Here is a 27,823-nt window from a genome sequence, read left to right as displayed (position 1 = left end):
CTGCAAATAGTGAAGTCTAATATTAAATGTGTGCCAATAGATGTATACATAAATATATTATATGTCAAATGATAACTTTGTCCTGAACATAGGAAGTTCATCTTTAATACAGTTGACCATTTTATTTTTGTTTTAAGAAACGAGTTGGGGACATTATTTTGTAGCACTTACTGATATATTAGTATTACAGATTGTCCTGCTGTAGTGTTTACTGCCGCCTTCCTCACAGACAGCACAGCTCTCCTGTCAACTACATCCCTGTTGACAGAGACATGTGACCACATCTGCTCGAATAGAAACACTTCACATAAGAAAACAGTTTTTCTATTGTGAGGAGGCCGATAGAGGAGCATGTGACCAGACCTATCCATCAGCAGGGATGCAGTTGACAGGAGCATTGTGCAGTCTGTGAGGAAGGATGCACTAAGATGTATGAGGAGAACCTGAAATACTTCTATATTAGTGTCACAAAATCATGTACCCAACACTTGTTGAAATAAAGATTAAATGGCCAATTCATTTGAAGTCCTGCAACATACAACTTGTATAGCCAGTGACCCCTCTGAGGTGCGGCATCAAAAAGGCATCTCAGTCAGCCTGCCAGTACCCTAATCTGTATTAAGATTGTGTATCCCCCAACAACAATGCCATCTACAGATGGATCTCTGATTTGTCTGATGTGAGCTATTTTGCATATATTTCTCATGAAGCACTGATTTCAAAATACATTTCCATAAGTTAATATATTTCGTCAATGAAAGCAGGTATACCCCCTTAACATCTATAGTAATCAAACTTAAAAAAATAACTAAAATGTGAACATACAATACAAGTGCATAATAAAATGGATTAGATATGTCAATGTCTCATTCAGACTATGTTGGGTTTATTTGTTTGGGGGGGGGGGGGTGCAGGGGTTCTTATCATAGAAAATGACTTACCCTAAAAGACATTTCTACGTTCTCTCCTCCCCAAATTTCCATCTGATCATCGTAAGATCCAATGTGTTCAAAGTAAGATTTGGAAATAGCAAAAAGCCCTCCAGCAAAAGTTGGTGACCTGGAAGAGAAAAAGTAGAAAAAAAAATTTAGAAAAAGGAAAAACAAAAGTTTTTTTTTCTCAACAGTTATTACTTATGCTTTTAGCATTAATAGCAAACATAAAAAAATTACAAAGTTGATCCCATGTAAAGGGCAGCTGGTCTCTAGCAGTCATTGAAGCTCTCAGCTGGTGGACTCCACTGATGCAATTTTAGGACATAGCAGAACATAAAGGTGTAATGTAGTTCAATAATATCACAAGAAAACAGGGCAAGACCAGGAATATAAAATATTAAAAATGCCTGTATGGTGTCAAATACCCTAAGTGCAAATATTAGCTAACCAGTTACCCATCTTTGTCAGTTTCACCCTTTTGAGTTCCAAAGGTTAGGGTCACAAGACATTTTATTCTCATTCAAGAAAATTGGTTTGATTTTGTTGTGATCAGAATTTCTTGGATGAGAAAAAAAAAAAAGTTTCTCCATCTTCTCCAGTCTGTCCGTGAAAATTAGACCACACTCGGGTGTCACCCAAGTGCATTCTGATTATTGGAGGCAAATTGCGCATGCTGGGATTTTTTTCCTCAGACCAAGAGGAAAAAAAAAAAAAAATCGAACATGTGCGCAGCCTCATTGAATAACACGGGGATGAATGCTATCCGTCAAAATTATAGCACTTGTCAAAATTTGTCGCCTAGCTATGTGAAATACTGTTGGGTAGGAACTTTCTGGACAGCTCCTTTATCCACATCTAATGCATGACTACTCAAAAAGTGAGCCAAATTCAGATAATTGACAATAAAAGAAATGCTACCCAACTGACCAAAATATTAACTATTGGAATTATAGGTAAAACTGCCCTTCAAATAATTTATATGGTAGTGTATTATGGTCAATGAATTTTATCACAGATGTTCCTACAAGATGATATCCAATTGCTTCATTTTAGTGAAGAGTCAGACAGCCGTATAACTAGGACAAGGCTCGCAATGTAATGCTCGGACAGGCCATCAGTTCTCCCAACCAGGGCGTGACAACATGTATTTCTATGCAGCTGTCACGCTTGGGTCGGGAGAGCCGACGGCTTGTCTGAGCATTGCATTGAGATCCTCTTCAGAGTTATACGGCTGTCTGACTGACTCTTCCCTTTAAGGGATTGTACAACATTAAAATAAACGCAAATGGCTGCTTTCTTCAAAAAAATTGTAAAACTCTTGCACATGGCTTGTATAAGGTATTGCAGCTCACCCAAGTGATGTCATACACAAACCATGAACAGGTGAGGCCCTGTTTTCTTTTTAACCTTGTACAGCCTTGTATGGCCCATTTAATTACTAGGCTGTATGGTTAGAATATACATTTCCTTTATCATATGATCTTCAGGCTGAGAAGAAAAAAAAAATACTTAAAAAGGGGTATTCCCATCTCCAAGATCCTATCCCAATATGTAGTAGTTGTAATAATATTATTAATAATAATAGGCATTGCAGGACCTTAGGTATCCATGGTGATGACCACTAGCAAATTGCTATATCCATGGATACCTAAGGTCCTGCAATGCCTACACATGAGGAAAGAGACATAGTGAATCAGAAAAACTATATTATATTTCTACTTGGCGGTTTTTGCTAATAATATTATTATTACTACACCTACTACATATTGGGCTAGGATCTTGGAGATAGAAATACCCCTGTAAGGCCACGTTCACACATAACATCCGTATTTGTAAGCCAAAATCAGGAGTGGGTAAAAAATGCAGAAGTGGTGACGTGTTTCTATTATACTTTTCCTCTGATTGTTCCACTCCTGGTTCTGGCTTACACATACTGGTGTAAAATACTGAACGTGTGAACGTGGCCTGAACCTGGTTTAATTCTATACTACACTAGGTCATATAAAAAAAATGTGCAAGTTAAATTATTAAATTTACCCACTCCAAAGCAATGCCCCCTGCTCAAATACTCATCTAACTGTAACACATTCATATTTCTGGTACTTCACATTAAATAAATGTAGTTAATTCCATTAATGGGAATTCTCAGGTTTTGGACCCACCAGTCAAATCCTCCCTAATGGGCTGTAACTGTATTTATAGAATTAGCACGTCAGAATGTCACAGTGGTGTAATAGCCGGGAAGACCAGGGTGTGGCAGCAATGAATCAACGCCTGTTCTAATTAGCTAAGATAACACAGCTCGTTGGCAGTGCAAGTGCATACTTCATCCTAGCCACATAACTGGATCCAGCTTCTGTCACTATTCACACAAGTAATAGAGTAATAGATCATCTCTGGCTTCATTAAGTAAGTGACCCATGTAGATTAACACCTAGCTATATATTAGCACCATGATTATACAGATACACTGTGTTCAATTCTTTTTATAGGTAATAGAGGCAGGAAACTACATCTTGACCTGCAAATGTAAAATGACTTAAAAGTAGTTGACTAAGCTTATGGTTTCATGGATAGGGCTATTCGGTGTGAAAATAACAGGAATGGCTGGGAACACAGGAGGTCATAGCCATGTCAGGTATGTAGGTGTTCTCTAGGAGCAAACCTTAGCAGCTTAGTCAGCAAGCAGATAAAACAGGAATCTGGATGGAGCTATCCCTGTTAAGGGAGCAGTCAGATGGCTGCATCAATAGGACCATGATTGGACCGCAGTGCTCAGACTTGCTGCAGCTCTCCTGACCTGAGCGTGACAGCTGCATAGAAAAATATGAAGCGGACACACTCTGGTAGGGAGATCAGCCGTACATTGCAGTCCGATTAAAGCGGCCGTCTAACTATGCCCTAAGAGTAGTCACTTGAACGTGTGATTTCTTAGTCTACTCTTAGGCTACATGAACATGTGGTATCCCACAAAGTGGCCATTTCTATGGGATACCGGATGTATAGAGTGTTCCATATAAATGCTGTGATTTTTGTGTGAACTGTACATTGTAAACACATTGTGAGACCATCTGACAGGCAGCACAAAAAGGGTTAATCTTCCCCTCATAGGCTTGATCATGTGACCCAGCTCTGTCAGGCAATGGCTGAAGCTGTAAGAGTCACATGAGAGTGGGAGGAGCTAAATCCTGTGAGGTAGTTAAGAATTGAGGTGGCAGTTGGAGGTCAGACATTTTGTGAGAGGAATGAGAAGAGGAAGCCATTTAGTAAGAGGAGGAGTTTCCTCCCCCTGCGTCTAGAAGGGACTAATAAAATAAGGGGAGCTGACAGCCTTCATATTAGGAAGATTCCTATTGCATCTCTAGGAGGAAATATTCTGATTTAATGAAACAAGTGTCCCACAGAGATCTGCCTGTCTGCATGTACAAAGCAATATTCAACTGAACACCAATTCTCTACTGTTGTAAATAATTATTTGCTCCTTTATCATTAGTAAAGAGACTGCTCTGTTTAAGTTCATACAGCTTCTTCATGATTGGGGCTCAGTTGCACAAACTACTATCACCACCATCATCCTCTACTTAGAGGCAGCTACTGTGGAACTTTGTGTGCGTGTAATTTGAAAAGGGAAGACTGATCCTGACAGAAAGCTTGGCCATCGTGAGGCACATTATACAGTGCCAGAAGTACAACCCTCTGCCATACACCACATGAGGTTACCACAAACACATCAAATCTACACATCAGTTTAAAAAGCAGACAGCACGCAGTCTCATTGACCCATACACACACACATCAATTTTAAAGACCGATCCCTGTGTCAGATCCATGACACTCCGAGCATGTCCTTTATGACACTCCGTTATGTGGATCAGACTCAAATATTAAAGTCCTAGGGCAACCCTTAAACATGAATGAAACATGGAAGACATCTGTTTTTTACTTCAATGTTCCATCTATTTTTCGCTAATCAATTATTAAAAAAAAAAAGTGTCTCTTCATCTTCTCTCAGTCCATGAAAATTGAACTGCACTTGAATGTCATCAGAGTGTGGCCTGATTTGATCCATATAGTTGAATGGGCGAGTGACTTCCGGTTCTTGGAGGCAAATCGTGCATGCTGTTATTTTTTTTCCTCAGGCCACTCGATCTGAGGAAAAAAAGTCTGGCATGTGCACGACCCCATAAAATAACATGGGGAAGAGTGCTATCCATCCAAACCATGGATAGCATTCGTCAGATTTAAATACTCATGTGCATGAGCCCTAAGAGTTAGTGAATCTAAAAAAACAGTTTAGACAGTATCCATTTCACTATGAGAAAAAAACCTAAATGCAAAATGGAGGCAAAAACAAATAACAGAAAAAATGGAAAATTTTACACTGATGCAAAAATAGACATGAATGTGTGAACGTAGCCTTAGCCCAGTTTCACATGCCCGTGAAACATGGACTGTGCCGATAGTGACGTGCCCCCTGGGGCCATGGGGTACTCGGTAGCCGAGCCGGTCCTTTTCGGGGCAGTCACGGTGGCAGTGACCCGGTCTGTCAAATAATTAAAGAAAAGGGGGAATAAAGTTTTTGGGAATAATGTTCGTGACGCCACCCGTGGTATGCGGCTATATGGGGCCGCCGCTGCGGTGCAGATCCACTGGAGCTGATAGTGACGTAGCAGAGTTGGTTCAGCTCTCCACAGGCAGAGCTAAGCTCCAGGGCAGTGTAGATGATTTTAAGAGGTAGAATTTGTTGGTGCAGTGTAGTGCAGGGCTGGTGATGGCGCAGCAATTATTCAAGGACACAGTGGGGTTCAGTCTTCAGGTTTTACTCACAGTTGTTCAATTCTCCAGGTTACAGTTACCGGTGTGTAACCGCCCACGTCGTCCTGTGTCCTCCGGGGTAGTGATCCAGCAAACTCTCAGGAATCTCAGGAGCACTTAGATGGGACCCCATTCTATGTACCTTCCCAGGTCGTCTCACTGCGCTGGCTCTCTCCCTCCTGCCCTGCGCCTCACACCCAGTATTCCAAGCCAGTGGCCACGGGCCTTGTCAGGCGACGTCCTCTTTGTCCCCTCGGTCCTCTATGGCCACCTTTTCGGTGATTAGGTATGGAGTGTGGCTACAGCACCTGAAATGCTGCAGCCTCCGGTTGGCTAGCTGAGACTTAAAGTACTCCACTAGGATGGGGCCGGTCCCCTACTGCGGCCTGATCCCTCCACGTCAGCGTGAATTCGGGTGCACGGGTGGCATCGCACTCGCCGTGCCCCTGGGATCCCTCTATCTCTCTAGAGCCCTCCTCACTGCTCCCATCTTCTTTCCTCTCTTTCCTTCTCCAGGGTCTCCCTGACTGAGCCCGACTCCTCTCTCTTTCCTTCCTTGCTCTCCTGAGCAGAACTGACCTCCTGCTCCAAACACTGGAACAGGAGACTGGCCTAACTGCTCCACTGAGCAGAACCCCTTCTGACTACTTTCTAGATCTTTCCACCCTTCTTTTTATACTCCTACCCTCTGTGCTCCACTAAACTTCTTCCTCCACCCACCTCCTATACCTAGTTCCACCCTCTAGCTGGGGACCAGGGACTGTGCTCTCTCTTAGGAGCAATCTCGCCCTTCCCTACTGAAGTGGAGTGTATTGGATGTGGGTGTGTGGGTCCCGGATAGTACTCCCTCCTTACCCGAGAGTGGGGTACCACACCTCTGGGTGAGATGCAGTACCTCTGTGGTAACTGGACTTGCAGGGGCGCCACAATAGCGTAACACACAGCCTGGCCGTCGGGTCTCTTGACCCGAGCTTATTGCCTCGCAGGCATACGTAGAACAATTAGCTCAGGAGGACAGGAGACCAGGCACTTGGGCTGTATATTGCAATAAGGGCACGGTCCATGGTACACGGATGTCTGAAACTGGCCTTACGTGTGTGACTGGGTCTATGTACAGGTCAATACGCTTATCCACACCACAGATGGAGCTTAGTGCCATTAAAACTAGCATGGACGAGACTGGTGCAACACGGACAGCACACAATATATTCATCTGAACATACCCTTAGGCTGCGTGCCCACGTTGCGTATTACAAGCGTATATGCTGCGGAATTTCCGCAGCGTAAACGTTTGTAAGACGCATGTATATCCGCACCCCATGGTCCCCAATGGCATTCCGCAATGTCAATGCCCATGCTGCGGTCAAAAATCCGCAGCATGTTCATTAATTTTGCGGAAGCGCAGCGGAATCAATGTGCGGATGGTACCCAAGTCTGGATGAGAGGAGACTCTCATCCAGACCTGGGTACCAAAGAACCTGTAAAAAAAAAGAATAAAATAAAGTTTATACTTATCTTCTGATGTTTTCCCTCCGTCGCGCTGTGGTGTGAAGGACCTGCCACGTCATTGAGTCATGTGACCCATCACATGACTCAATGACTTCACCGCAGGTCCTGCACACAACAGCGTGAGTCGCTCAAGACTCCGGACGGGGCAGAGAATGCATCGGAAGGTGAGTATAAACTTTATTTTTTACCATTCTGATTCTTTTTTTTTTAACTATTACTTGGTCACACTATATAAATTCATGCCGGTTGCATGGATTTATATAGTGTGAACAAGTTGTCAAGCACTTTTCCAAGTGATGCTTAAATCACTTGGAGAAGTGCTTGATAACCCGCATGCGGAAATGCATGCAAAGACGCCTCACAAACGCTTCTACCTGGCGGGAAAACCGCATGTAAAATCCGCATGCGATTTTCTCGCCAGGGAGAAGCGTAAAAAATATGCTTCAGTTCCGCAACGTGGGCACTTAGCCTAAGGCTATGTGCCCACGATGCAGATTTGAAGCAGAAATTTCCTGAGAATTTCTGCATCTTCTTGGCAGGAAAAACGCATGCGGATTTTACATGAGTTTTTTCAGCGTTTCTACATGCATTTATGCATGCGTTTTTTTCAAGCGTTTTTCCAAGCGATAATTGAGCATCACTTGGAAAAGGGCTTGACTAGTTGGTCACACAATATAAATCCATGCAACTTGCATGGATTTATATTGTGTGACCAACTTATGAGGAGATTTCTGCTTCAAATACTGCATCTAAAGTAAAAAATAAATAAATAATTAAAAAATTATAAAGAAAAAAAAAAACCTTATATTCACCTCTCCGGCGGTCCCCGATCTCCTCCCAGCAGCGTCCTCTCTCCTCGGCGGCCCACGGTGTACTGGCAGGACCTGCGGTGACGTCACTTAGTCAGATGATGGTCACCGGGGGCCACCAGAAAGGTGACTATGAATATATTTTTTTATTTTTTTACTTTATTCTCTTTTTACTTGCAGGTACCATGGTACCCGGGTTGGCGGATTTTTTTTGGCCCAAATTGGTTGTGCTGCGGATTTTTCCGCAAGGAGGCTATGTGCCCACGATGCAGAAATGCTCCGGATTTTTTCCTCAGCGTTTCTGCATCTCCCTGGCAGAAAAAACGCATGCGGATTGTACATGCGTTTTTCCTGCCAGGGACATGCGGAAGTGAAGCATTCTTCACATGCATTTCCGCATGCGGGTTGACAAGCGCTTTCCAAGCGATTTTAGCATCACTTGGAATGTGCTTGACAACTTGGTCACACTATATAAATCCATGCAAACGGCATGGATTTATATAGTGTGACTGTAAAGAATGGTAAAAAAAAATATATATATATACACTTACCTTCTGATGGCCCCCGGAGTCTTTATTCGATCCGTCCTGGCTTGCCGGCAGCTCGCGGTACACTGAAGGACCAGCCGACATCAGTGGTCGCGTGACCCGTCACATGACTAAATGACGTCAGCGCAGGTCCTTCAGTCCACCGCGATCTGTCGGCAAGCGAAGACAAGCACACCGGGGGCCATCAGAAGGTAAATATAATATTTATTTTTTATTTTATTCTTTTTTTTTTACAGGTACTATAGTACACGGGTCCGGAGGAGAATCTCATGTCCTCCAGACCCGGGTACCATCCGCACATTGAAACGCATGGAATGCGCATGTACAGATCCAGTGATGCGGATTGCATGCATTCCAATGCAAGTCAATGGTGGCGAAAACACAGCGCTTCGGCAAAATAATTGGTAGTGCTGCATTTTTTTCCGCAGTGATAATTCGCAGCGGAAATTTCCGCAGCATGTGCACAGCTCTTGCGGATTATCATTGGGGAACATGGCAGACCTTCTACCAAGCGTTTAAGCGTTGCTGCAGCAGAATTGCCGCTGCAAAAACGCATTGTGGGCACACAGCCTGATAATCCGCAGCGGAAATTTCCGCAGCATGTGCGCAGCACATGCGGATTATCATTGGGATACATCCCAGATCTCTTAACAAGCAATTTTAATGTGTTTCTGTGGCGGAAATGCAGCCGTAGAAACGCATTAAATCCGCATCACATTGCAAGTGTCAACTAAATAACGAAGTCCCTCACATTATGTGTCAGCCTGTATATATTGATTATAAGAGATCAGAAAAGATTTATTAATGCTTCACCCAGCAGTCATTTGTGAAAAAAAATCCTTAGAGGAACAAATAGTAAAGTTCAGAGCAGTTCTAAGCTCTAATAAGCGTATTCATTATTTGTTAACGTAACGGAGCGTTAAGGGAGTGTCGCCACCTTGGCAGCTGGGTTAGCTAGATAAGGGTTTAATGAAGCATGCAATTACTTATGAGACATGTTATAGCTGTATAGTTCTTAAATATACTGTAAGTTGTACTGCAACATACAGTATGGTGGGAAAAAGCAGCTTATTATAAACTAAGGTCATAATAGTGACAGGGATATAAAATGTGAATGATTGAAGACCGAAATGAAGACAGATGAATCCAAGGATTACAGAGAAGGAGAAGGACTTGGGTATGTTGGTTACAAGTAAGCTGAGCAGCAGTACTCAATGTCAGGCAGCAGCTGCAAAAGCAAATACGATTTTGGGGTTAAAAAAAAAAAAATCCTGTGATCCCAATGTATTGTTACCCCTCTATAAAGTCACATGTAAGGCCACATCTAAAATTTAGGGTCCAGTTTTGGGCTCCATATTTTAAAAAGGACATTGGCAATTTAGAGTCAGTTCAAAGGCGACAATTAGATTATTGCATTATAGGAGAGTCTGGAAAAGCCTTAGTTACTTACCGGTAACGGGATTTTTCGGAGCCCATGACAGCACCACGTGAGAGAGAGGATCCGCCCATCAAGGACAGGAAACCTACAGGTTAAAAAGGGCGGCTCTCTCTTTCCGCCTCAGTTTAGTTAACAGAGCTTGAGAGTACCGCCAAGGTTAGTTACAACAAAACATAACCACATTAAGTACATTACTTTTCATCAATTTCTCACAAGGGTGCACAAAAAGAAATCAAATCTACAGGAGTGCACAACACCAGTGAAGGGAGGGAATATACGGGTGCTGTCATGGGCTCCGAAAAATCCCGTTACCGGTAAGTAACTAAGGCTTTATTCGGTCGTCCATGACAGCACCACGTGAGAGAATTACAGAGACGAAGGAAATTAGGGAGGGACCACAGCTTGAAGCACCCTTCTCCCGAAAGGGAGATCTGCAGAGCCACCCAGATCCAATCTATAGTGCCTATAGAAAGTAGAGGGAGAAGACCAAGTGGCAGCCTTACAAATCTCCTCAATGGAAAGCCCTGTCTTCTCCGCCCAGGAGGTTGACACCGCTCTGGTAGAATGCGCCCTCAATCCCTCCGGTATCTCTTTATCCCCTGAGGAGTATGCGAGGGAAATGGCCTCCTTGATCCATCTAGCGATTGTAGCTTTTGAGGCCTTACAACCCTTCCTAGCCCCCTGATAGCAAATAAATAGGGACTTATCCTTTCTAAAGCCATGTAATACTTCTAAGTACCTTAGTACGCACCTCCTAACGTCTAAAGTGTGAAGTCTCTCCTCTTTTTGATTTTTGGGCGGAAAGCAAAAAGTTGGGAGAACTATTTCCTGGGTTCTATGGAATCGAGTGGCCACTTTAGGAAGAAAGGCTGGATCAGGTTTTAATATAATCCTATCGTCCAGAATTTGCGTGAATGGAGGGCATATTGAAAGAGCCTGTAGGTCACTGACTCTCCTGGCTGAAGTTAGGGCTACTAACAGGACCGTCTTTAGGAAAATAATTTTGGGGGAGACTAAATCTAGTGGCTCAAAAGGAGGACTGGTCAAGGCATCCAAGACAAAATTCAAATCCCAGGGAGACATCTTTGCTTCGGTAATGGGTCTACACCTAAAGGAAGCTTTTATAAAACGGCCTATCCAATAGTTATCTGCAATATTGGAAGAAAATAAAGCTCCCAACGCCGACACCTGTACTTTCAAGGTACTGGTAGTGAGACCTAATTCTAAGCCTCGCTGCAGAAATTCCAGAATTTTCCCAATAGGGGGCCCCTCCTCCACCTTAACTTCTGCAAAGGACAGAAACTTCCTCCAGGTCCTGGCATAAATACAGGTGGTAACAGGTTTTCTGCTAGCCAGGAGAGTATTCACTACATTTGCGGGGAATCCTTTGTTGGTCAATAACACCCTCTCAAATTCTACGCCGTCAAATGTAGACTCGGGGTTGGAGGATGGGAAAGTGGCCCTTGAGTGAGGAGGTCCGGAATCTCCGGAAGAACCCAGGGATCTGATATGGACATCTTCCGGAGACAAGGGAACCACGGTCTTTTGGGCCAAAAGGGACATACGAGTATCACTCTGGCCCGGTTTGCCCTGATCTTTTTTATCACCGCTGGGAGCAGGATCATGGGAGGGAAGGCATATGGCAGAGGAAACCTCCAGGGAACCATAAAGGCGTCCACTGCCAGGGGTCCTTCTCTGGGGTCTAAGGAACAAAAATTTTCCACTTTCCGATTGCCTCTTGTTGCGAATGAGTCCACAGTCGGAAGGCCCCACATTTCTACGATTCTGGAGAATATTTGTGTATTTAGGGACCACTCTCCTTCTTTTACAGAAGTACGGCTGAGGAAATCCGCTGTGATGTTTTCCTTGCCTTTTAGATGAGTAGCCGAAAGAGAGAGACAGTGATCTTCGGCTTTCAGCAGAAGTGCGTTCGCTACCCTCATCAAGTTTCTTGAGCGGGTTCCCCCTTGGTGGTTTATGTAAGCTACCGTGACTTGATTGTCCGAGAGTACACGGACATGCTGGTCCTGAAAATATATAAGGAACTCGTTGAACGCATGCTGCACCGCCAGAAGCTCCTTAACATTTGATGACAACTGTTGCTCACTGCTTGACTAGGTTCCCTGCACTAATTTCCTTTCAAAGTGACCCCAACCTGTACCACTTGCATCAGTGGACAAGACTGCAGTTGGACTACATTCCCAGGGAACCCCTTTAGCAAGATTGTCTTGTCGTAACCACCAACGAAGGGACCATATGGCACGAGGACCTAGCGTAAACTTACGGTCTAGATGCCCCTCTAAAGCTGCGTTATTGTACAACACATCCCACTGAAAGGCTCTTGAATGCAATTGTGACCAACGAACTGCAGGAAAAGTGGAGGTGAAGGTTCCCAATAGTGACATGGCCTTACGGAGTGACATAGAAGGTTTACGTATACATTGTTCTACCAACTCCCGGATTCTATCAATTTTCTCTTCTGGAAGACAACATAGCTGTTTCCCGGAATCTAATATGACCCCCAGATATTGTTGTACCTTGAGTGGAGATAGTCTAGATTTTTCTAAATTTAGAAACCACCCCAAACTCTTTAAGACCGACATGGTCTCCTGAAGGTGGGTCTCGCATTGAACCAACGAATTCCCCACTATCAGGAGATCATCCAGGTAAGGGATAATTAGAATGTCCCTTTCTCTTATATGGGCCATAACTTCCGCCATTACTTTAGTAAAAACCCGTGGGGCTATAGCTAAACCGAAGGGGAGTGCGGTGTATTGGAAGTGTTTAACCACCCCGTCTATTTCAATGGCCAGCCTCAAGTATTTCTGGTAATCACTATGAATTGGGATATGGTAATACGCATCTTTGAGATCGAGCACTACCATATAGCAGTGGGGAAAAAGTAACTTTATTACGGATTTTAAAGACTCCATTTTAAAGGTGTGTATTTTAAGGAAATTATTCAGGGATTTCAGATTTATAATTGTCCTGAAACTTCCATCCGGTTTCGGAATTAAGAAGAGCGTGGAGTAGAAACCAAGACCCTTTTCAGCTTCCGGAACCTCAATCAGGACGTGCTTTCTTATTAGGGTTTGTACTTCCGAAACGAGGGCAGCCTGGCGTTCTGGGGAAGAACTGGAGGGAACAACCATGAACCTTTTGTGAGGCAATGCTTTAAATTGAAACTTAAGACCATACTTAATCAGGCTCAAAATCCAATTACTATGAGAAATCTGTTCCCAAGCTGGGACAAAAAATGACAATCTCCCTCCCACCTGGGCTGATTGTGTATCCCCTGTCTTCTGCTCAATTTTTGGAGACGGACCAAAGAGTAGACCTCTACCTTTTCGACCTCTTTCATCAGACTTGTCTTGCTCCCTGAATTATCTCTTCCGGAAAAATTTCCTCTTCCGGAACGATCTCTTAAAAGGAGGGTAGAGGTACTGATGGAAACCCCTTCTTAGGGTCCCCCGCTTTCTCCAATAAATCGTCCATGGTCTGACCAAAGAGGTATTCCCCTTCACACGGGATTGTACACAGTCTGGACTTAGTCTGTAAATCCCCTGGCCAGCTTTTAATCCACAAGGCTCGCCGAGCCGCATTTGACAGTGCTGCTGACTTTGCTGCCAACCTCACCGAGTCCACAGATGCATCAGCAAGAAAAGCTGCCGCCCCCTGAACCAGTGGAAGGGAAGAAATAATGTCTTTCCTAGAAGTCCCATCCTTCAACTGTCTGTCTAGCTGTTCAAGCCACACCATCAGGGCTCTGGACGTACAGGTAGCTGCTACCGTTGGTCTCAGTGCTCCCGCAGCTGTCTCCCATGCCCCTTTCAGGAAAGTATCAGCTCGTCTGTCTAGGGTATCTCTCAATGCACCCATATCATCGAACGGGAGGGAAGTTCTTTTCGCTGCTTTAGTAACAGCAACATCCAGCTTGGGTGCTTTTAACCAGGAGGAACACATAGCATCCTCAAACGGATATTTCCTTTTAAAGGATGGAGGAACACTACCCTTCTTGTCAGGCTTTCTCCACTCCTTATCAATGAGGTCTTTCACCCTTGAATTTACTGGAAAGACCCTTCTCTTCTTTAGCCCCAGACTACCAAACATAACATCCTCAGCTGACTTCTCTACCCTCGAGTCCACTATCCCCATTGTAGATCGGACGGCTTTTACTAGGGCATCGACCTCCTTCAGGGGGAAGCACTGTCTGTCTGGCTCACTATCAGAGGAAGAGAAGGCGGAGGAGGAAGCGACCGATAGCTCAGAGTCTGAACCCGGCTGGGTTTCTTGAGGAATACGCCCAGACTCTGAACCTTGCAATACTTTGCCTATTTCTTCCCTTATTAAAGTTCTTAGGCCTAGGGAAAAATCTGGGGTCTCCTCCGATATCATTTTGCTGATACAAAGCTGACACAACCTTTTGCTATATGAATCAGGGAGTGGACAGCTGCATAAGGCACACTCTCTGTGCTTGGACTTCGAGGAACATTTCTTGCTCTAAAAGAAAGTCATAGATAGAAATAAGGAGGAAACATTAGTAGAACTTTCACGAAGATTCCACTCACCCCACAGAACCTTCGGTACCGTAGAAGCGGAAGAATCCAGCATGCATGGCGAGGAATCACGCCGCACCGGACTGTCCTTCCTGCTCTTAGTGGTAGCTCTTCTAGTTGTACGACCAGACCCTAGCCGGGAATGACGCTGCGCCACTAGTTGTGAGGGCTCCCCAGAGGGCTGCTCCTGCAGCAGATGTTGTTGCCTAGGTGACAGCTCCTGTGAATCTTCCATAGCTTACAATGTAAGAATGGGCTGGGAAGCACCTCTGTATGTTACCAGACCCTTTATATACTGGCCATACCGGTACCATGTGTGGGTGTGTGTTTCCTTTTTTTTTTTTTACCCAGGAGGGCGTTACCTGCTCCTTGGTCTTCCTCCCCAGGTCCAGGTGGGATCCAGGTGGGCTACTCGCCGCCAGGTCCTCAATCCCCCGGCGTTCAGCTGCTCGCGCCAAAAAATTCAAACGAGCCCCGCCCCTTCCGGTGACGTCACAGGGCTTCCTGCCCGGCGCATCGGAAGTCACGTCAGAAGGTCGCGCCCGTCACGTGCGCCGCCGGCGCGACCTGGATCTCCTGCAAGCGGTAGCGGGGGGGGGGGGAGGAAGCCCGCTAGCGGCCCCACACCTGGCGGACATCTACCTCCCGTGAGGCGATGTCGCGACTGCCGCAACGCTCACGGAGGCGCCCCCATGAGCCCTGCCGTGGCGTCTCCAGAGGACCGGGACGGACCGGCTCCGACCACCTGCTGTGGCCCTCTCTGGGACAGGAGTCCATCTTCTGCAGGTAAGCCTGCAAGGTCCCCCATCATGGACAGGAAACCTAAACTGAGGCGGAAAGAGAGGGCCGCCCTTTTTAACCTGTAGGTTTCCTGTCCTTGATGGGCGGATCCTCTCTCTCACGTGGTGCTGTCATGGACGACCGAATAAAGTTGGGATTGTTTTTTTTTTGTTTGTTTGTTGTTTAAAAACTAGACACCTCAGAGGGCATCTCATTTATATGTAAAAATACTGTGAAATGCCGTGTTACAAGAGGTGGTAATGGCAGATGCTAGATCAGCATTTAGAAAAGGGCTGGATGCTTTTCTCACAACAAATGGCATTGTGGGTTATAAATTATGTAGCGATAGAGAATGTGTAATTGGTGGAGGAAGGTTTCACTTTATGAATAAGTATAAGTGACGCGCCCCCAGGGCCGTGGGGTACCCAGCAGCCTGGCCTCTGGATGCCGGTTGGGGGATATCACGGTGGCTGGCCCGGTCCATGGCCCAGGGCGGTCACTAAAAAGGGGAATATTTATAGGGGATTTGGAAAGTTCATGACGCCACCTGTGGATTGCGGTTAAAAGGAGCCGCCGCTGCGGAGCAGTCCTCTGGAGCTGGTGTTACGGCAGCAGGGATGGTGTGGCTCTCCACAGGTACAGCTTGCTCCAGGGCAGTGTAGGTAGTGTGAGTTGTGCTGGGCGTTGTAGTGCAGGGAGGGAAAGATGGCGCCGATGAAAGAAGGGACGGAGGCAGTGCAGTGCAGTCATCCGAGTTTTTACTCACATTTCTTATGACCGTTCCACTGGTGCACTGTACAGGTGTCAGCCTCCCACGTCGCGCTGCGTTCACCAGGCAGGGGTTCAGCACTTCCTCAGGCAGATTAGGAGTACCTGACAGAACCCCACATTCTTGTGTTCCTAGCTAGACCGTCTTCACGCTGGGTCTGTCTCCCTCCTGCCCTGCGCTGCCCACTCTCAATCCCGCTCGGGTGCTCTGAAGTCCCTCCTGTCTCGTCGGAGTTCCCGGACCTGCTTGACCTTCACGAAGATTAGAATGCGGCTTCGGCCACTGACTATATAAGCCAGAAGCCTCCGGTTTTCCCAGCCGAGACTTGAAGTTACACGACTGGACCAGGGGCCGGTACCCTTCTTGCGGCCTACGATCCCTCTGTCTTCTAACAGATTCGGGGCGTACAGGTGCCGTCCTGTACTCGCCGTACCCTCTGGGATCCCTTCTATAGATCGGAGCCTACTCCTCTAGCACTAGGCCCCAACTTGTGGAGCAGAGCTCCTAAAGAGACTCTGCTCCCAGACTGTTCTCCACTGACTGTCCTACTGTCTGATCTGCCACCCTAAGATGGCTTCCCTTTATATACCTACTACAAGGGTGCTCCACTAAACTGCTTCCTCCACCCACACCCACTACTGGTTCCCCCTACCTTTGGTTCCCCCCACTCCAGCCAGGATCAGGGCTCAGCAGGAAAACACATTGCATCTTGCACTTCCAGCCGGCCTGGAGCAGTGTAGTGTTGGATGCAGGTGTTGGGGTTCTGGGCAGCACTCCCTTCTTACCTGAGAGAAGGAGACACTACACTCTGGGTGAGGTGCAGAACCTCTGTGGCGACTGTACCCTCAGGGGCGTCACATAAGTAACACAGAGCAAATATATATGACAACAAAACAAACAAAGAAAACAATTTCCTAATAAGGCTATGTGCCCACGTAGCAGATTTGATGCAGAGCGTTTTTGCCTCGCTCTGGCAGAAAAAAAACGCATGCAGATTTACATGCATTTTTTCTGCCAGAGAGAAGCGTTTTTTCAGCGTTTTTACATGAGTTTTTTCAAGCACTTTTCCAAGCCATTTTGAGCATCACTTGGAAAAATGCTTGACAAGTTGGTAACACGATATAAATCCATGCAACCGGCATGGATTTATATTGTGTGACCAACTTAGATGCTTTAAATGCTGCATCTATAGTTAAAAAAAAAAAAGGTAAAAATAAAGAAAACCTGTATACTCACCTCTCCAGTCTCCCCCCGGCGGCGATCTTCTCTCCTCGGTGTCCCGCGGTGTACTTGCAGGACCTGCGGTAACGTCATTTAATCAGCTGATGGTCACACGACCATCACCTGACCGCTGATGTCAGCGGTGGCGTGACCATAAGCTGACTAAATGACGTCACCGCAGGTCCTGCAAGTACACCGCGGGACGCCGAGGAGAGAAGATCGCCGCTGGTAGGAGACTGGAGAGGTGCGTATACAGGTTTTTTTTATTTTTAACTTTTTTATTTCTTTTTTTTTCACCGCATGGTAGCCAGGATGAAGAGGAGTTGTAGTCTCCTCTTTATCCTGGGTACCACACGCACCGCGATTATGCTGCAAATTCGCGGCCATTGAATTTAATTGAAACGCAGCAAATCTACATATACCGGCGGGTTTGCTGCGTTTCAATGTTCCTCAATGGCCGCGAATTTGCAGCGTAATCGCTGTAGAAATGGTCATGCTGCGTTTTGCAACGCAATGCGAATTTGGCACGCATCATGTGCACAGCACATCCGAATTCACATTGCTTTGCATGGCAGACGGTTTTACAAGCGTTTTCGCAGGCGTAAAAACGCCGCAAAAACGCTATGTGGGCACATGGCCTAAAGGAGATATTTCATTATGCAGAGGTGTCAACATGGAGTTCCAAAATAGAAGATCATCCAAATACAAGACTTTGGGGATTCAGTTTCTTTCATTTCTACCAGATCCTAATTTATGGTGAGGACTAGGGATCTGCAGGTGCTCCATATGTATACTATAAGTCCTAATACCGGGGCTACACAGCGACATGGGCTGCCCGACAGCAATCAGTTAAAAAGTCACAAACATTTATGCATTTTAAAGCTCCAATTTTGCTGTAAATAAAAAAGTCAAGTCACATACAAGTTGCATGTTGCTTGCCACTTGCATTGAAATCAATGGCAAATCTTAAAGATACTTAAAAAGAACCAGTCAGCTGCTGCCGGAACCTCAGGCAGTATGAATCAGGGTCCAGCTCCTACTTTATAAGTCTGTTTTATGGCGAATTGCTGTATATCAGAGGTAAAAAAAGTTGAAAGCGTGGCTGGCAAAGAGATTACCAGTCCAAGGGGCAGGTCCCCACTGGCTTCTCCCTTCCCCTTTACACACACATAGGGAGACACCTGTCAATCTAGCTGTGTAGGCAGGGAGAAGCCCATATTGTGTAGTAGGTCAGTTCAGTAGGTAACCATACACAGAGAATTGCCACTATTATATCACTATCACTGTACAACAGAGATAAGTCCTTACATAATTTTAATATCTCAGTGTTTGCCAATGTAGGATACCATGAATAGCTATGTACAGTATATGGTTTCAGTGGTCTATAACATATGCGTCTTCAGATGTTCTGAAACTACAACTTCCAGTATGCCATAATTTATAATATACCTGTATTTTGGTCAGTATCAGAAAACTTACTTAATAGGGTAGGTTTCATCCTTTCTTCTTTCTTTCTCATGGGCTGGAATGGCTTCCCAACCAAACGTCAAGCTCCAGTCAAAGTTGCCTCGACTGTGATGCTTTCCATACTGCACTGGTTTAGAAAACTCAAAACTGTTGAGATCAATAGTTGTAATATCCGGGCTCACCACAGCGGTGTAGTCTTCAGCAATTCTTGATAACAAGGGTTCCAACCAGCCATGGAAACATTCACCTGTCCAACAGTAAGTTGAAGAGTACATTTGAGTATTAGATGTCACGTACATCAGATACCTTACAGAGGATTTGCAGAAATGGAATTGCCTCAAGGAAGAAAATTGTTGCAATGCAATATACAGTTGTAAATAAACACAGCCTTCTAAAATGTGTGTGTACTCCTCTTAACTTATTTTAGACTAATCGGCCTACTTTAAGTGCAGAGGAAGAGACTATTACTAGTGATGAGCCAACGTGCTTGCCACTGCTCGGTACTCGCCGGAGCATCACGGTGCTCGACTAGCTCAGCGTGTATTTCCAGGTTGCTCAGGCGGGAACTTGGGTCCCCTCCCTGCATGTTTGGCGACCTTTAGAGAGCCAATGAACATGCAGGGATTGCCTGCCACGCACTGTAATGCCGTAGCCATGTTGGTTGTGGCATTACAGTGATTGGCTGGCTGCACAGCGTCATCAAATCTATATAAGACCTGGCGCCGCTATGCTCGTCACAGTCTAACCCCCAGGAAACAGGCAGAGTAGGAAGAGGTGCTGCTGAGTCAGGGAGAGATTTGCTTGTTTATAGATAGTGTAGGTATACCACAACATCTATATATACACTGCTCAAAAAAATAAAGGGAACACAAACAACAGAATATAACTCAAGTAAATCAAACTTCTGTGAAATCAAACTGTGCACTTAGGAAGCAACACTGATTGACAATATATTTCACATGCTGTTGTGCAAATGGAATAGACAATAGATGGAAATTATTGGCAATTATCAAGACACCCTCAATAAAGGAGTGGTTCTGCAGTTGGGGACCACATCTCAGTACCAATGCTTTCTGGCTGATGTTTTGGTCACTTTTGAATGTTGGTTGTGCTTTCACACTCGTGGTAGCATGAGACGGACTCTACAACCCACAGAAGTTGCTCAGGTAGTGCAGCTCATCCAGGATGGCACATCAATGCGAGCTGTGGCAAGAAGGTTTGCTGTGTCTGTCAGCGTAGTGTCCAGAGGCTGGAGGCGCTACCAGGAGACAGGCCAGTACACCAGGAGACGTAGAGGGGGCCGTAGGAGGGCAACAACCCAGCAGCAGGACTGCTACCTCCGCGTTTGTGCAAGGAGGAACAGGAGGAGCACTGCCAGAGCCCTGCAAAATGACCTCCAGCAGGCCACAAATGTGCATGTGTCTGCCCAAATGGTTAGAAACCGACTCCATGAGGGTGGTATGAGGGCCCGACGTTCACAGATGGGGGGTGTGCTCGCAGCCCAACACTGTGCAGGACGCTTGGCATTTGCCACAGAACACCAGGATTGGCAAAGTCGCCACTGGTGCCCACAGATGAAAGCAGGTTCACACTGAGCACATGTGACAGAGTCTGGAGACGATCTCCTTCCTGCAACATCCTTCAGCATGACCGGTTTGGCAGTGGGTCAGTAATGGTGTGGGGAGGCATTTCTTTGGAGGGCCGCACAGCCCTCCATGTGCTCGCCAGAAGTAGCCTGACTGCCATTAGGTACCGAGATGAGATCCTCAGACCCCTTGTGAGACCATATGCTGGTGCGGTTGGCCCTGGGTTCCTCCTAATGCAGAACAATGCCAGACCTCATGTGGCTGGAGTGTGTCAGCAGTTCCTGCAAGATGAAGGCATTGAAGCTATGGACTGGCCCGCCCGTTCCCCAGACCTGAATCCGATTGAGCACATCTGGGACATCATGTCTCGCTCCATCCACCAACGTCACATTGCACCACAGACTGTCCAGGAGTTGGTGGATGCTTTAGTCCAGGTCTCCTATGGAGATCCCATAGGAGACCATCCGCAACCTCATCAGGAACATGCCCAGGCATTGTAGGGAGGTCATACAGGCACGTGGAGACCACACACAATACGGAGCCTCATTTGGACTTGTTTTAAGGACATTACATCAAAGTTGGATCAGCCTGTAGTGTGGTTTTTCCACTTTACTTTTGGGAGTGACTCCAAATCCAGGCCTCCATTGGTTAATAAATTTGATTTCCATTGATGATTTTTGTGTGATTTTGTTGTCAGCACATTCAACTTTGTACAGAACAAAGCATTCAATAAGAATATTTCATTCATTCACATCTAGGATTTGTTATTTGAGTGTTTCCTTTATTTTTTGAGCAGTGTATATATATCCATCTGAACTAACAGTCCTTCTGAGGACTAATCCAGGAGCATATTTTCAGTGGTGAAGGTGATAGCAGGAGTTAGGCAGGCAGGCAGTGTATGTGGCAGACTGCAGTGCATATAGTGCAAGAGGGTTCATTAAACGTCCTGTCTGCTGCTGCTGTAATAATTACAGATATTTGTAGACATAGCCCCAGATATCAGGGGCCAGGGCAATTTTTTTTTATCTTATTCCTGGTTATTTGCTTAAAAAGCAATCCAGAGTACACCAATTTTCTGCTCCATTTGCTTGTTAGCACTGCAGAGTACAGCCAGATCTGTTCCATATTTCAGCGATAAAAATCCAGAAATTTGAACTGAACGTGGAAAATATTAGCCTCCTTTTCCATTCTGTTGCAGTGTGTCAGTCAAACTATTCACACTAGGTCTCTGTGTAGAATAATATTAGTAAATTACACGCCTGATATTTAAACCATGGTTCTCTGTCAGACGCATCACCTATAAAAGTGTTCCAAAATCAGCCATTTCTCGTGAACGTGGAAAATATTGTCCTCCATTTAAAATGGGCAAGGTGCGTGGCAAGGGACGGGGAAGTGGACGTGATGGTGATGGTGCATGCAGAGGCCGAGGATGTGGCCAAACTGAAATTGTGCCACAACAAACACCCACATCTTGTCGCTCGACATTCCTGTCCCAATTACTAGGGGACCACAGTACATCACTATTGAACCCAGAGCAGTGTCAAAAGGCTCTTGGTTGGATAGCAGATAATGCTTCCAGTCACTTTGCCACCACCACCACCCTGTCTTCCACACGGTCAAGTCTCAGTAGCCGTAAGTCTGGACCGCATATTCCTCACCCTGATCCTCCTTCCTCCCACAATGCTGAGTGCCGGAGACAACTGATCCCACACTTGGACACTCTGAAGATCTGTTCACTTTTCCATTTGTAGATTCGGGTCTCTCGCCCGGCCAGCTTCAAGCGAGTCAAGAGGAGAATACGTGTAGGAATGCCCAAATATTGGAGCAGCCACGGTCACACGAAGGCAACGGTGGGAAAGTGCAATTACTGTCGCAAGAGGTGGATGATGATGATGAGACACAATTGCCAGAAAGTCAGGAGGAGGACCAGGTTGCAGAAGTGTAAGACGAGTTGGTGGATGATATAGTAACTGACCCAACCTGGCAGGGGGACATACAGAGCAAGGACAGCAGCACACATGGTGAGGGAGGCATAGCACCACAAAAGGCAGGAAGAAACAGTGTGGTGGCCGCAGACACAAGGCGGGAAAGCGTTCCTCGTAACGCCAACACGACGGAAATTGCCAGTACAACTGTTAGGTCTTCCCGAGTCTTTTTTTTTTATTTTTAAATACTCTGCAGATAAACGCAAAAAGGCCATTTGCACCACCTGCCAGGCCAGCATCAGCAGAGGTAGCAAAACTAGCAGTCTGACCACCATCAACATGATCAGGCACATGGCAGCAAAGAACCCGACTAAGTGGGCCGAATCCCAGGGTCCAGCAACAGTGTCTGCGGGTGACACCACTGCTTGTTACGCTGCTGTGCGTGCACGCCAATCTCATGTCCATGGCGCATGCGAAGATGCCTCCTGTCCTGCACGTGTCGATGCACACTCTGAACTAGCACGTTTACTTCCTTGTCCCAGCGTAGTGTTTAGTTGTCCCTACCCCAGTCCTTGGAACGCTAGCGCAAATACGCAGCCAACGCCCCACAGGCCACACTACTAAATTCCCATATTTTGCGACTGCTTGTGCTCGAAATGTTGTCTTTTAGGCTAGTGGAGACGGAAGCTTTCCGCAACCTGATGGCAGCAGCCGTCCCCCAGTACTCGGTCCCCAGCCGCCACTATTTCTCCCGGTGTGCCGTCCCCGCATTACACGAGCACGTGTCCCACAATATTAGCCGTGCCCTCAACAATGCAGCTACTGGGCAAGTCCACATGAACAAGTGCTTGTCGGCAGAGACGGTACATCTCGCTGACCGCATACTGGGTTAATATAGTGGAAGCCGGGACCCAGTCGGATTTTGGGACGGAACATGTCCTCCCGATGCCGAGGATTGATGGCCCTGGGTCAATCAGGGTTGCCCCCACATTCTACATCTCCCGAACCTCCTCTTCAGCCTCCATCTCCAAAATGACCACATCAGTCGCAAATTGGAAGCACTGCCTCGGCCAAGCGGCAACAGGCTGTGCTGAAGCGAATATGCTTAGGTGTCAAACCGCACAATGCTGAAGCGTTGTGGACAGCTCCGAAAGAGCAGGCAGATCTGTGGCGGACACCGTTGACCCAACAGCCAGGCATGGTCGTGTGTGACAATGGCCAGAAACTGTTGGTGGCTCTGAGGCAAGGTGAGCTCACACGTACCATGCCTTAACCTTGTGGTTCAGCGGTTTCTCAAAACCTACCCGGATCTGCTTGTCAAATTATGCCGCCTCTGTGCCCATTTTAGAAATTCAGCTACAGCTTCCGTCGCCCTTGCCGTGCTTCAGCAGCATTTGCAGCTTCCAGCTCACCGACTGATCTGTGATGTTCCCACGCGTTGGAACTCTACATTGCAGATGTTGGGAAGGATTTATGAGCAAAAGAGGGTAGTTGTTGACTACCAGCATCAACAAGGCCGTTGGTATTCAGGTCAGCCTTCACACATAAGACCTCAGGAGTGGAAATGGATGTAAGACATCTGTACCATCCTCCAAAACTTTGAGGACTCCACCAAGATGGTGAGCGGTGATGACGCCATAATTAGCATCACCATCCCGCTTCTGTGTCTTCTGAAAAGCTCTCTGCTCACAATCAAAGAGGATGCATTGCAGGCGGAGCACGAAGAGATGGAGCCTCATCTCATCCTAACGTGGATTGGGTGACAATGAGGAAGAGGAAGAACAGGATCTAGTTTCCAGCGCTATAGATGGTATTACCTGCACAACTGTCATACCGTCTGTTCAGCATGGATGGCCTGAGGACAGGGAGGAGGATGAGAAGGAGAGCATGGTCAGTCATCCTCTTGGTTAGGACATGGAAGTTTTGCCTGTTAGCAGTCTGGCACGCATGGCTGAGTTTATGTTACGCTGCCTTTCCCGTGACCCTCGCGTTGTCCAAATTTTGGATGACAGTCATTACTGGTTGGTGACACTTCTAGACCCATAATACAAGGAGAACTTTCTGTCTCTTATTCCCTTGCAGGACAGGCCTAATAAAATGGTGCAGCACGAGAAGGCCCTTGTTGCGGAATTATTAAAAAAATTCCCATCTGAAAAAGCTGGCGGCAGAGGGCACACTTCGTTGGACAACCAAGGAGTACAGGCGAGAGAGACAAATGCAATCCAGCAGAGGCAGGGGAACACTGTCAAAATTCTGGGACATTTTTCTCAGACCCTCCCATCGCACAGGCACTGAGGTGCAGGGTACTCTCCCAAGGAGGGAAAAGTTTCGGAAGATGGTGAGGGAGTACCTTGCCGACCGTACCAACGTCCTCTGTGATTCCTCTGTGCCTTATAATTACTGGGTATCCAAGCTGGACACGTGGCATGAACTGGCTCTCTTCGCCTTGGAGGTCCTGGCCTGCCCTGCCGCTAGCATTTTATCAGAGCGGGTTTTTAGTGCCGCCGGTGGAATTATAACCGATAAGTACATCCGCCTGTCAACTGAAAATGCTGACAGGCTGACTCTTCTAAAAATGAACAAGGGCTGGATTGGGCCAGACTTCTCAACACCACCGAATGATAGCAGCGTAACAAACTGACAAAACTCAAATAGTGTTTTTCTTTTTTAGGAGGTCTAACTCTATTCCCATGCACCTCTGTCTTCACACCCAGACATGGGTATACGTTTCCTGATTTTGTCTATTTGCTCTTGTCCTCCTCCTCTACATCCTCCTCCATATCTACTATATCACCATATCTACGTCTCTTGCAAGGGGCATTGGAGTGCGTCTAAATTTTTGGCAGCCATAGCATTCACTTCATAGGCAAACAGTATGGGAGACCCACTTCCTAATAATGGGAACATTGTTTTCAGGAGGCCCTCCGACCTTGCAAGGGGCATTGGAGTGCCTCCAAATTTTTGGCAGCTGTTGCTTTCACTTCATAGGCAAACAGTAGCGGCCATGGGAACATGTTGTACTTGTTACTGTAGTCCAGCTCCATGTGTCTTTAAATTGTTAGTGGGGTTTTTCCAAAATTTTGGCAGCCGTTGGACTCACTGCATACCCTATAACTGTATAGCAGACCCTCTCTTTTCTAATGGGAACATGTCATTACTGTGGCCCAGATCTGTGTCTTTATATTGTTAGTGGGGTTTTTCCCAAATTTTGGCAGCCCTTGCAGTCACAGCATGGGCATTACCACTATAGGAGACCCCCTCCTTTATAATGGCAACATTTTTTTTTTACTGAGACCCTTCTCTATGTATCTTCAAAGGGGTATTGGGTTGCGTCCAAATTTTTGGCAGCCCTTGCAGTCACTGCATACGCAATAACAATATAGGAGACCCACTCTTTAATAATGGGAACAACAAAGCAGAGCCGACTGCTGGCCCTTTAAGAATAGTAAGACTGTAAAAATAGTGTTTTTGACTTTCACAATCCCTCCTTCATAAATGAAACAGGATGTGTCTGATGAGGTTTCACACACCACATGGCCAGAGAAGGTTGTAAAATGTTAAAATGACATTTCCCGGTGAAAGCATTTGTCACGGTTGAAAGCAATGCAAAAGTGCAGAAACGCATCAAAAACGCTACGTGTGAACATAGCCCAAGGCGTGGCGGAGCATTTTTGTTTTTGGTTATTTATTTTGCCTTATATACAAGTCATTACCCTGGAAAGGATGTTCCTTAACATATTTTCCAGGAAAATCCATTTTGGTTTCATTTTTGTATGTTTTATTGTAAGTCCGTAAAAGTGGCATAATACCTCGGACAACGTTGTTGACAGCATTGACCTCGGAGTCAGAAATGCTTCCAGGATTCTTCCCCATGCTGTTTCCATGTCATTTGAGCACTGTTCCCATCGATTTGGACAATTTTTAGCCGGAAAAATGCTTGAGTTTCCTATAGACTTACATTGGGCTTGTTACTTGGACCGAGCACTCGAGCATTCCAATTTGCTCGACCCGAGCATTTTAGGGTTTGCTCATCACTAACTATTACATAAAACAAAATGGAAATTTCTCAAAACATTTCCAAAGAATTTCTCAAATTCCTCACTTTAACCCTTTTAATGCCTGGGGTGTATTAGTACGCCCCAGGCTATCACCCCCGGTTCAGTGAGGGCTCCGGCGCTGAGCCCGCACTGAACAGAGCACATGTCAGCTGATTATTATAGCTGACATGTTCCCGCAACAGCCACGGGTGGAATCGCGATCCCCCGGCGGCTGTTAACCAGTTAAATGCCACTGTCAATCTCTGACAGCGGCATTTAACAGTGCCGCGCCGGAAGCGCGTCACTTACCCCGCCCATCGGTGACCCCGTCACGTGATCGCGGGTCACTGATGGGTGGGCATGACAACCCTGGGTCTGCAGCAGACCCCAGTGGTTGTCATGTACTGATCGCTATGAGCGCCACCTAGTGGTCGGAGCTCATAGCACAGGAGCATTTCTGCTACATAGAGGTGATCTGCTCATCACCTCTATGTAGCAGAGGCGATCGGACAGTTGCTGCTTCTAGTCTCCTATGGAGACTATAGAAGCAAGCAAAAAGTGTAAAAAAAAATAAATAAAAAAAAAATGTTTTTAAAAATATTAAAAAATATAAAAAGTTTAAAATCACCCCCCTTTCGCCCCATTCAAAATAAAATAATAAAACAAAAAAAAAAAAAACCACATACACATTTAGTATCGCCGCGTTCAAAATCGCCCGATCAATATAAAAAAAGAATTCATATGACCGGTAGTGTTGAGCGAGTATGTTCTATTAACCCTTTCGCCGAGTATGCTCGGGCCGAGCTCCGAGTATTTATAGCTGCTCGGTGATATGGTTGAATCGCTCCCATGTGCATGATTTGCAACTGTTTGACAGTTTTATTACATGTGAGGAATGTCTATTTCTTACACATTCCTCACATGTAATAAAACTGTCAAACAGTTGCAAATCATGCACACGGGAGCGATTCAACCATATCACCGAGCAGCTATAAATACTCGGAGCTCGGCCCGAGCATACTCGGACAGAACATACTCGCTCAACACTAATGACCGGTAAATGGCGTAATGAGAAAAAAATTCTAAACGCCAGAATTACGTTTTTTGGTCACTGCAACATTGCAATAAAAAGCAATAACGGGCGATCAAAACATTGGATCTAACCCAAAATGGTATCAATAAAAAAGTCAGCTCGGCGCGCAAAAAATAAGCCCTCACCCAGTCCGAAATCCCGAAAAATGGAGACGCTACGGGTCTCGTAAAATGGCGCCTTTTTTTTTTTTTAAGCAAACTTTGTGTTTTCTTTTTCACCACTTAAATAAAAAAGAACCTATACAGGTTTGGCATCTACGAACTCGTAATGACCTGGAGAAGAAGAATGGCAGGTCAGTTTTAGCATTCAGTGAACGTGGTAAAAAACAAAAAACA

General features: G+C 45.9%; 1 protein-coding gene across 1 annotated transcript in view; it reads right to left on the bottom strand.

Annotated features, from left to right (window-relative positions):
- GALNT6 (polypeptide N-acetylgalactosaminyltransferase 6) overlaps positions 1-27,823 on the bottom strand; it is a 107,988-nt gene that overhangs the window by 5,486 nt on the left and 74,679 nt on the right. The window contains exons 5-6 of the mRNA XM_073663224.1: positions 18,860-19,094; positions 942-1,059 (exon numbers count right to left, since the gene is read on the bottom strand). Coding sequence (XP_073519325.1) covers positions 942-1,059; positions 18,860-19,094 — 353 coding nt within the window. The remainder of the gene's footprint in view (positions 1-941; positions 1,060-18,859; positions 19,095-27,823) is intronic.

Source organism: Phyllobates terribilis, unplaced genomic scaffold (assembly GCF_046119375.1).
Source record: "Phyllobates terribilis strain yellow unplaced genomic scaffold, ASM4611937v1 Scaffold_2__4_contigs__length_985480577, whole genome shotgun sequence".
In the NCBI taxonomy this organism is placed as follows: Eukaryota; Metazoa; Chordata; class Amphibia; order Anura; family Dendrobatidae; genus Phyllobates; species Phyllobates terribilis.
The sequence above is the reverse complement of the archived record's forward strand: the minus strand, read 5'-3'. Positions and strand labels throughout refer to the sequence as shown.